Genomic DNA, 9331 nt, shown 5'->3' on the forward strand with positions numbered 1-9331 from the left:
TCCAGATCACACAGCTCTCCTGTCTTACGACTCCAGACAATTTGGATTTCCTCTTACCTCACTGTTAAACAAACCCTCTGTAAGAAATCAAATTCTTACTTGTTCGCCGAAGTGTGGGACAGTCATTAGGTATTTCTGTCTGTTTAATACAGACATGTGGTTGTAGAGGTGATACACAGTTGGATTTGTCCTGCTTGTTTGTCCCTCTGTACTGCAATGCTCGGGATGTGCATGAGATAAAAGCATTTCTCTGAGAAAGTTGAATGGAGTACTTATCCACTTCCATAACACATGTACCCTCCACAGTCTGTCCCTGAAGTCCATCAGCTCCTGACAGCGCTCACATGATTCAGTGGTGTTCAGTGGATGGACCGCTCTGCCTGACAGCCGAATGTCTGTGTCTGTTTCCTGTCCCAGATAACAGCAGTATGCAGAGAGGCTGTCCTCCTGGCCCTACAGGAGGACATCAAAGCGCAGCACGTCGAGGCCAGACACTTTGAAAGTGCCCTGAATACTGTGAAGCCCCGGATCCCCGACTCTCTCATCCAGTCGTATATCAGCTATCAGCAGCAGCACAGCGGCCTGTGCTTCTTCTGACCACGCTGCTATGGACAAAGTCAAAACGAAGGAACTTTTTTGTCCGTAGTTTCTATTTTATACTAGAAAAACAACACTCTGTAAACACACCTGTATGTTGAAAGCTCAGCTGGACAATATTTTATTTTTTTTGGCTTTGAAAAAGGAGTTGAAGTGTCATGTTTGATCATATAAAATATTAATGACGTATTAAATGCATCATTTATGTACGCTTTGGTTGCTCTTGTCTTTTTAATAACAAAAGAACATTACTAGAAAAAGGAAATGTCACGAGTAAGAACTCAGAAGACATCTAGCACTGAGTTTACAGTAGAATTAGCCTGCTGAGAAAAGTCTGTCAAATACACATTTTAGTAAAAAACCATGTAACATGACACAAGCTGCTAACGTAATGTGAAAGTCCTTCTTTTTCAGTGCAGAAATGTGGTTTGCTGGGAGCAGGTTTTCACTGGGTTTTAGCTCAGCTTTCTACTGAATCTGTCTCTTTTCTGCATGTCTTCAGTGCCACTTTGTATTATTTGTAAGTTGAAATATTTGTGGCTCTTCTGGAAAAACGTTCCCTGTGGGGGTTTTTAATAACTGCACAGTCAAATCAAAGGTTTTTAAATATTTTTCACTTTAGGCCCATATTTGGCAAGATTGCAATATGTCCTAGGTTGGTAAAACGTTGTATAACTGCTCATACTGACAGTGGAGAGTATGACCCTTTGCACTGACATCTAGGGAATTAGACTTTTATCTGGGGACATTTTGGACCCTCCTCGAGGACCCCTGGTAGTTCCTAAACCCCCCAGTTTGGGGAACCGCTGCTCTAAATCCACAGGGAGAAAAACAGCCACGGCTGGTAAATTCATCACATCCATCCATGGAAAATCAGCTAATTGCTGTAATCGTGAGATTTCCGTCCGCACTTCCGACCACTAAGAGCAGGGATCCAGGCGGCCATCTGTCGGTCTACCAGGATTTGCTTTATCACCAAGAAGCTGAATTTTAACATCCAGCCTAAAAAAAAACCCTCCTCAGCCGTTTCTGCTTCGCTGTGGCGGTCCGTTCACTCCAGCAGGGCCTTTTCCGTGGTCTTTTTGAAGCAGAGGCTGACCCGAAATGCCTCTGGAGGTCACTCATCTATTGATTTTTCCATTTGAATAGGATAAATTGACTTTGTATTGAACTTCCTTTTCTCATGGATCCGGATGTAGCGCATCCGCGACACCAATCAAACCAGACAGTCAGGAACAGAGAGGAGGGGGGGGGGGGTGGCAGGAGTGAGGGGGGAGTCTTTCCCCTGGCTGCAGGGTTGCTTTTTTCTTAAGGTGGTCCAGGACTAAACCCCTAACCACCACCACCACCATTTCCACCCCCCACCTCCCATGCCTAAATCGACCCATGAAACTCTTCAAATGATGGGAAAATGTCCATATCAGAGGGTTACACAAGCTGCAGGCTCATCGTGACACGCTGTGTTTCCTCTGATGACACGCGTAAATGCGTAATGGGAACATTCCGGAGAGGAGAGAAGACATCCTGTTGACGTTTCCTCCCTGAATTGTCTATAAAATCACGCAGTTGTCTGTGCAGACAGTGGTTTCCAAAGAGTGGTCCCACCACCAGTGAGGGTATTATTATAATAGAGTCCAGGTTAACTTTAATGATCTTTTTGATAACAATAAGTTGATATGAGTGGGTGTCCCTTAAGCACCTCTTAAGCACTTTATAAACTATTTTAAATGCCTCTGAGATAAACCTCTATAGGGCTCTTTTTTCATATAGAAACACACCACTGGTCATTTAACACGTTATGAAGTCACTGAACTCCTCATTTCAACATTTTAGTTTATCAGCCTTCATTCCTCATCCCAAAGCTTCAGCTATAATCAGATGTTTCAGTTTATTGTTCATAAAGTTTAGCGCAAAATATCAACTAACTATATTATGAGTGTATCAGTAGTGGTTATATTCTCTATCATTGTGTCTTATTGGAACCAACGTGGTATTTCACTTTATAATTTAAAAGCAGAGCAAATGAAAGATAAAGAATATAAATGTAGGATATGAAAAGGGGCTTTTACTTGTGTGTCTAATGCTTGTGTACCAAAACTGACAAATCAGCAAGTTAAAAATAAATGGCGCGTTTATTACATCACTATTAGTCACATTAACCTTGTTCACATCGTTATTCATAACCCGCAAGAACGGAAACTAGTTTTTTCTTCCCTGAGCCCCCTCGTCGAGCCAACGCAAAATAAAAAACCCTGTTCCACCTTAACTAGTGCACACATCTCTATCGCCCGGCCTTCCACATCTGCCCAATGAATCAGGAGCGGATGCGATGTATCCTTTTTCAGTGGAGTGAATGGCCAATGGGAGTTGGCTTGTCGAGCAAACACTGAGCCCTGCGTTCCCATTCATTCAGTGCTGAACAGGCCCGCAGAGCTGGAGAGAGCGCACCGCCGTCTGCGACCCGACGACGCTTTTTGCGAGCGCAGACTCCCCGCAACAATAAGTAGCAGCCAGAACTCAAAGCCAACTCCCCGCAGACACTCGAAGAGGAGAAAGTCTTGGATATAAGCTCACTCGTGTTTGATTTTATTTATCCGAGACGTTTTTAAGCATTTCTTTTGTTTATTTTACAACAATTCCTGCGGGACTTCTGTAACTGGGCTGTCTTGCCTAACGATCGGCCTCCCAAGTGCGCAGCAGTTCTCCGGGTGCCTTCCCTCCCTCCTCCATCAGAGCTCCACCGTGGATTTACTTTGTTTTATCCTGGGACGAACGCATGCGTAACCCGCGCTGAACTTCTGTAGAGCTCACCAAGAAAAGGGAATAACGCAAAGGGATACACTCGCACTTGGATTAACAGGCTGTGAATGTTATGCATCAGACCTCATAGTCTACGTTTGGACATTGCCCCTTCCTCTTGATGGAGTTTTGGTAGCCTATTTGGTTGATGGATTCGACGTTATGGACGGTTGCATATAGGTACGTATCTTGCTTACAATTCCACACTTGTTTCACGCACATTCATTTTCTCTCACTGCATTTATTATCCGGTAGTAGCGCGCGTAGTGATGTGGAGATAGAAAGGTTATGTTGCACTGGTGCACCGAGGCGAAGACTTTCCGTGTCATTTTCTGTGTGTCTGACACGGGGGAAAAAAACACCCGCAGCGGGTTAAAGGAATCGCGATTAGTTGATGAAGTTGATGGGTTTCCATGTCTGTGTCCTTCCGCGGCTCTGCTGTAACAAACACCCTTCCCCCACGGCGGTTGTTTTCATTCATAAGTTCTTCCCCGTCTGTTTGGACGCGTCCTCTAATGTCTCTTGATCTCCGGCTCTGTGTGTTTTACAGGCTCCTGCTTTTCTTTCTGCGCACGACGTCTTGGCCTTTGAACGCGCCCTGTGCAGATAATCCTATTGATAGTGCGTCTTTAAACGCACAGAATATAGAAAATAAGAAGAGTTGGTGTATTTGTAAAGCGCAAGAGAGGCAACATCGGTCAGTTGTGCTTTGGCTGCAGCGCCTCGTCCTCGCAGCTTTGACGTGTCTTCACGAGGCTTCATCTTCTGTTGCAAACTGAGGAAGGTTTGGCCTCGTGCAGCTCGGCGTTGCTTCATAACATCCACGAAGGCTCAACCCCAAAGTCCTGATGGTGTTTATGGCACAAAGGCGTATATTAGACTAGTTATCTGCTTCTAATAAACAAAAAGAGACCGCGTCTCGCTGTAGCGCTCGGTTCGGTTTTAACTGAAGTCTGTATTTGGTCGGAACTCGGTCTGACCTTTAGGTTTTTTTACTCTACTTTTGTCCCCATTTCCCTGAAATCCTTTTTGGTGTAGTAATAGAATACTAAGTGAGGCAGCTCATTTAGTTCCCTTGGATCGCGTCCTCATTTCGTCGCCGCGGTGCATTTAAATGTTAACTAGTCATACAAATGTAAATGAGGAGGGGAAGTATTTGTAGGGCCTACTGAAGTTTAGATGTGTGCGTATTGGGAAAGAAGGTACAAAAAGTCTCGCTAATAGTCAACATTTTTCTCCGGGTTGCCTCACTTAACGGAATCAAACGTGACACACTGTCAAGTTGACAGGAGGAAAACACAGAGTCTGGTTTAACTTCAAACACACCATCAAATATCATAATGCACATATTGCTGATTTCACCTGATGCATGTTGAAACGTGCTGTGTTTGCTGCTGCAGAAGAGTTCTTATGTTGCTGTTCAGGAGTGAGGAGAATGATATTGGTCTTGTGTCTAAAATGAGTCCTGTTAACCCACCAGCCATCAGGACAGTGTGTGTTTGCCAGTTATGCCATGTTCTGGCTCTCTCTGATCATGTCCCCTCCCTCCCTGCTTCTCCTTTGTCTCTCCCCGGCCTCTCTTCCCCCCTCTGGCAGGTTTTCCGATGCATGCCAAGTCCACGGTGAATGTCGGAAGTGGTGATCCCCCCAGATGGAGCTCCAAAGTCAACATGGCCCCGGCGGTTCATTAGTGGTGATCCAGCAGCCTTCCCTAGAGAGCCGGCAGAGGTCGGATTACGAGCGGGAGCTCCAGCATGCCGCCATTCTCTCCCTGGACCAAATCAAGGCCATCCGCTCCAACAACGAGTATACAGAGGGGCCCTCGGTGGTACGGAGGCCCCCTGCGCCCCGCATGGCCCCCAGGCCCCAGGACAAGCAGGAGAGGACTCACGAGGTCATCCTCGTCAATGTGAACAACAATTATGAGCACCGGCCGTCAGGTCACCACCATCATGTCGGGGGCGGCGTGGTGGTTGTGGCTGGGGGACAGCAGTACGGCGGGTCCCGGGCACCGGGGCTCAGCCGCTCCACTAGCACAGGAAGTGCCGCCAGTTCAGGGAGCAACAGCAGCGCCTCCTCTGAACAGGGACTCTTGGCACGTTCGCCCCCCACCAGGCCCGGCATGAGCTTACAGCACCACCACAGAGCGGAGCGGCCTGTTCGGACTCAGCCCAAGCCCAAGGCCCTTTTACAGCCCCAGCAGGGACCTCACTTCCACCAGCCTCCACTAGAGGCTCCACTCAAGCCCCAGGGCAAAGGGAAATCAGACTTTTCTGGCTCTGTCAACGGGGTGGTGGCTGCTGCCGGGCACCAGTTCATCTGTGAGCGCTGTGGGAAGTGCAAGTGCAGCGACTGCACGGCTCCCAGGAGCCTGCCTTCATGTCTGGCGTGCAACGGCCAGTGCCTCTGCTCAGCTGAGAGCGCGCTGGAGCATGGCACTTGCATGTGCCTGGTTAAGGGCATCTTCTACCACTGCTCCAATGACGATGAGGGGGACTCATGTGCTGACCACCCCTGCTCGCTGTCACGTTCCCACTGCTGCTCTCGTTTCCTGTGCATGGGATTAATGTCGGTACTCTTCCCCTGTCTGCTGTGCTACCCACCTGTCAAGGGGTGTCTGAAGGCGTGCCAGGGCTGCTACGACCAGGTTAACAGGCCCGGCTGTCGCTGCAAGAACTCCAACACTGTCTATTGCAAACTGGAGAGCTGGGCCCCACAGACCCCTGAAAAACCTTCCTGATCGCCCCTGTGTGTTTGTGATTGCGTGTGCGCGGGAGACTCTTGATGTGGATCTTATGATGACAATGATAATGATGATGATAGTCACAAATTAATGTTTATCAAACATTCTAAGCACCTCCCACCCGCCTCCCCTCCTCGCTGCAGAACCCTAAGGAGCTAAGCAAAGGAGTAACGAAAACCACTCAATTATTTTTATTTTTTTTGTTTTCTCTGGATCAGGACCATGTTTTTACAGACCAGTGTTTGCCTTAACTGTTTCTATGTCTATCCTCAGCTCCTCATTAACACTATTTTTTTTTTTTTTATATATATGAAAAAGTTTTTCTTCCGTTTTAGGTAGGCAGTTCCCTGTGGGTCTGTGTGCCCGGGGGGGAGCTGCCTCTCACCAAATCTGTGAAGGACGATCTACTATAGGGCAATTATGTAGCTGTTACCTGGTATTCATAGCAAGCAGGTATGTTTGAATTTATTGGTTGCTACCACACTAAAACCGTGGTTCCTATGCTCATGTTGCATTAATGAAAGCACATCCATCTCATAGTATTTTTTTTTTCTCCACTTAGATATGTTTCTCTCCTTCCACCCATCTGAACTCTTCATACACATTTGTGGCATTCTCCCATGTTTTTTTTTTTGTTTGTTTCTTTATTTTGTGTAAATTGTATGCTCAAAATCCATAAGAGGAATTCTGGCTATTTTTTAAAAAGAAAAAATGTCTGTTTAAACATTTTTTTTGTTGTAAAAAATATTTATTATGTGAAGCTCTATTATTTTATGATATTTATTGCAAGAGACAGTCTTAAATTTACTCATGTCTGAATATAACAAAATATCAAATACTTACTGAAAAATTAAAGGGTGGCACAAAAGAAAACTATGTTAACTTTAATGCAGAAAATATATTAATTAATGAAAAAATAGCACTGTCTGGTGTCTTGATTGAGCTCTTGAGAAACAGTAACCTGCTTGAGGAGTGAAAGATCTGACTGATGGCTGACTTTAACGGAACTTGGGTCTATTTTCACGAGTTTGAGTTCACTGGCGAACAGCATATCACTGTTTTCTGTGTGTGTATGCATGTGTGTGTGTGTGTGTGTGTGTGTGTTCATGCTGGGTGTGGAATTTCTGGTAAAAATTTTCAGCAGTGAGTAGAAACAGCTTGTAGCTCAAAATGCGACTGTTTACATTCTTGGAGGGCTTCTTTGCTGCGATTCTCCTCGGTAACCTTGAAAGCTAAACAATACAGGTCATTGACACGATTAGCCCCGAAGCTGCTAGCATCAACAACAGAGCCTCCACGTTTCCATGAGTTATGCTCACAGGAAGTAACTCTCCTTCTAAACCCCCCACTCCACTCACCAGCCAACAAGTCACCACAAAACTATGCACTGTAGTTTACTCCCTGGGCTTTAACGCGGCTAGATCGGGATGTTCCCAAACTCCCAAATGGTCTCCACATTGTAGAGGCCAACAGTGTGTGCCTTGAGAAATGAGAGTGACCATTACGAGTAGCCGGGGCCACCTGTTCAAAGATAATAAACCGGGGCTATCAATGCTGGGCTTTTATGGCTAGTTCCTGCTCTAAAGGCAACGACAGGGGCAAACCCAGCCCACACCCCGACCCACACTCCCCCATTTGGCCGCCTCTTTTTGTCAGTGAATTTATCACTTGGGAAGTCCGCTGACCCCCCACCCCCACTGACACCCCCTCCACCTCCGGGCCCCCAGGGGATGAGATCATCACTTTGAAAGTTGGTTGGTCAGCCAGAAATGCCAACAGTTGGGGAAACACAAACTGTGACCAGGAATTTCTCTGGGACAAAGGAAAAATATACTGTGGCTTAGGTTTGGAAAAGTGCAGCGTTGGCAAGAAAACAACACAACCGTGTCAATAATCAGCTACATGTGATGGTGGTGCCTTCAGGTGCTGTTGTGTGCAACAGGCCTGGGATCTTTGGAGTCAGAGTTTCTTGATTTAACGTGAGCTTGAGCCCCACAGTAAAAGCTGTGGCAGTTTTGAGGAGTGAAAGGTTTGGTTTAAATACTTAACAGATAAGAAGCTAATGGTAAACATGAGCACAAAGGAAGTATCTTGTTGCTTTTGTCATTTAGCTGACCAGGCTTTCACTAAGACTGACTAGCATGCAGTCTTATTCCAGTTTGTCAGCAGTTTGCATTAAATGAACCATCCCTCCAAATGGGCCTTCTGTACTTAATGTGCTTTTCTTTCCCTTTTTGGTGCAATGTACCTTTTGTTGCCCTGAATAGTTAAGAGTGGATTAGCGATTTGTCAATTTCCTGTTACCTTTCAGAGCGGCAATTTGAGCCCCATTTGCTCCTGGCTCCTGGATGATAGCAAACAATAGGAGGCCTTTTTTCAGGTTTCACTATAGTTCCCCTGTACAGATGAGGGGGGGTGGAAGAGATCTAAACTGCATTCAGGAGGCGGTGAACAGGAAGACAGTGTTTACTTGATATTTTCCAGCCTAAGCCAAATAAGGAAACAGATCCTACTCCCACCATTTCCAGAACTTGGCTCTGTTAAGTCCTTAACATGTCTCTTAAATCTCTGATCTAATCGGCGGAGGTGTCGAAAATAACATTTGACGGTCCGTGAATAGTTTCTTTCACTTTTCAGTCACCCTGCCACGTGAACTGCTCTGCAACTGCGTCACATGTTACTCATCACTGGACTGCCACTCCGCTGAAGAAAGTGAAATCTGAGTCAGTATTAAGTAATTCAGTGGTATAAATGGTCACAACCTGCCCCTCCTCCTCCTCTTTGCACTTGTTTCAGTGTAAATTTAGCTGCTCCACACACCCACGTAATGCTATTTGGAGTTGTCAGGCTTGGCGGGTCCCTTGCTGCAGCTTTGGGTTTTTTGGGGCCATACAAGTGCAAACACGCATGACTACCAAGTGAGTCATGGTGGAACCTCCAACCCACACATCCTACCGGGGCAGTCCTTTTCTTAGCCAGGGCACCGCTGCCGGCACAGCCGCGATGGAGCAGGATACTCTATAAACAGTCATCCTCCTCCACAGCATTCATCACCAAAAGGCCTGCTTCAGCTTTCCTCCGCCTCCTCATCTGGTTTTCATTATTTCCCCTCATGGCATATAAATAGAAATTAGCAATCAGGGGAAACGTGGGGGTGGTGGATTTTGGAGAGGAAGGCGGCTTTTTTGGACT

At 46.3% G+C, this 9331-nt stretch overlaps 2 protein-coding genes across 2 annotated transcripts in view; both read left to right on the forward strand.

Moving 5' to 3' along the window:
- The window catches only part of afg2a (AFG2 AAA ATPase homolog A), a 102815-nt gene extending 102026 nt beyond the window's left edge, over positions 1-789 (forward strand). The window contains exon 17 of the mRNA XM_070913052.1: positions 418-789. Coding sequence (XP_070769153.1) covers positions 418-597 — 180 coding nt within the window. The 3' untranslated portion in view covers positions 598-789. The remainder of the gene's footprint in view (positions 1-417) is intronic.
- A 2205-nt stretch (positions 790-2994) lies between these two features.
- spry1 (sprouty homolog 1, antagonist of FGF signaling (Drosophila)) lies at positions 2995-7026 on the forward strand. Its single transcript, XM_070913212.1, has 2 exons — positions 2995-3576; positions 4993-7026. The coding sequence occupies exon 2, from the start codon at positions 5048-5050 to the stop codon at positions 6134-6136; it is 1089 nt and encodes a 362-aa protein (XP_070769313.1). The 5' UTR covers positions 2995-3576; positions 4993-5047; the 3' UTR covers positions 6137-7026.
- The last annotated feature ends 2305 nt before the right edge of the window (positions 7027-9331 follow it).

Source organism: Enoplosus armatus, chromosome 10 (assembly GCF_043641665.1).
Source record: "Enoplosus armatus isolate fEnoArm2 chromosome 10, fEnoArm2.hap1, whole genome shotgun sequence".
Taxonomy (NCBI): Eukaryota; Metazoa; Chordata; class Actinopteri; order Centrarchiformes; family Enoplosidae; genus Enoplosus; species Enoplosus armatus.

What these genes read in the sequence shown, in the direction of transcription:
- spry1 (XM_070913212.1), top strand. Translation starts at nt 5,048, where the DNA reads ATGGAGCTCCAAAGTCAACATGGCCCCGGCGGTTCATTAGTGGTGATC.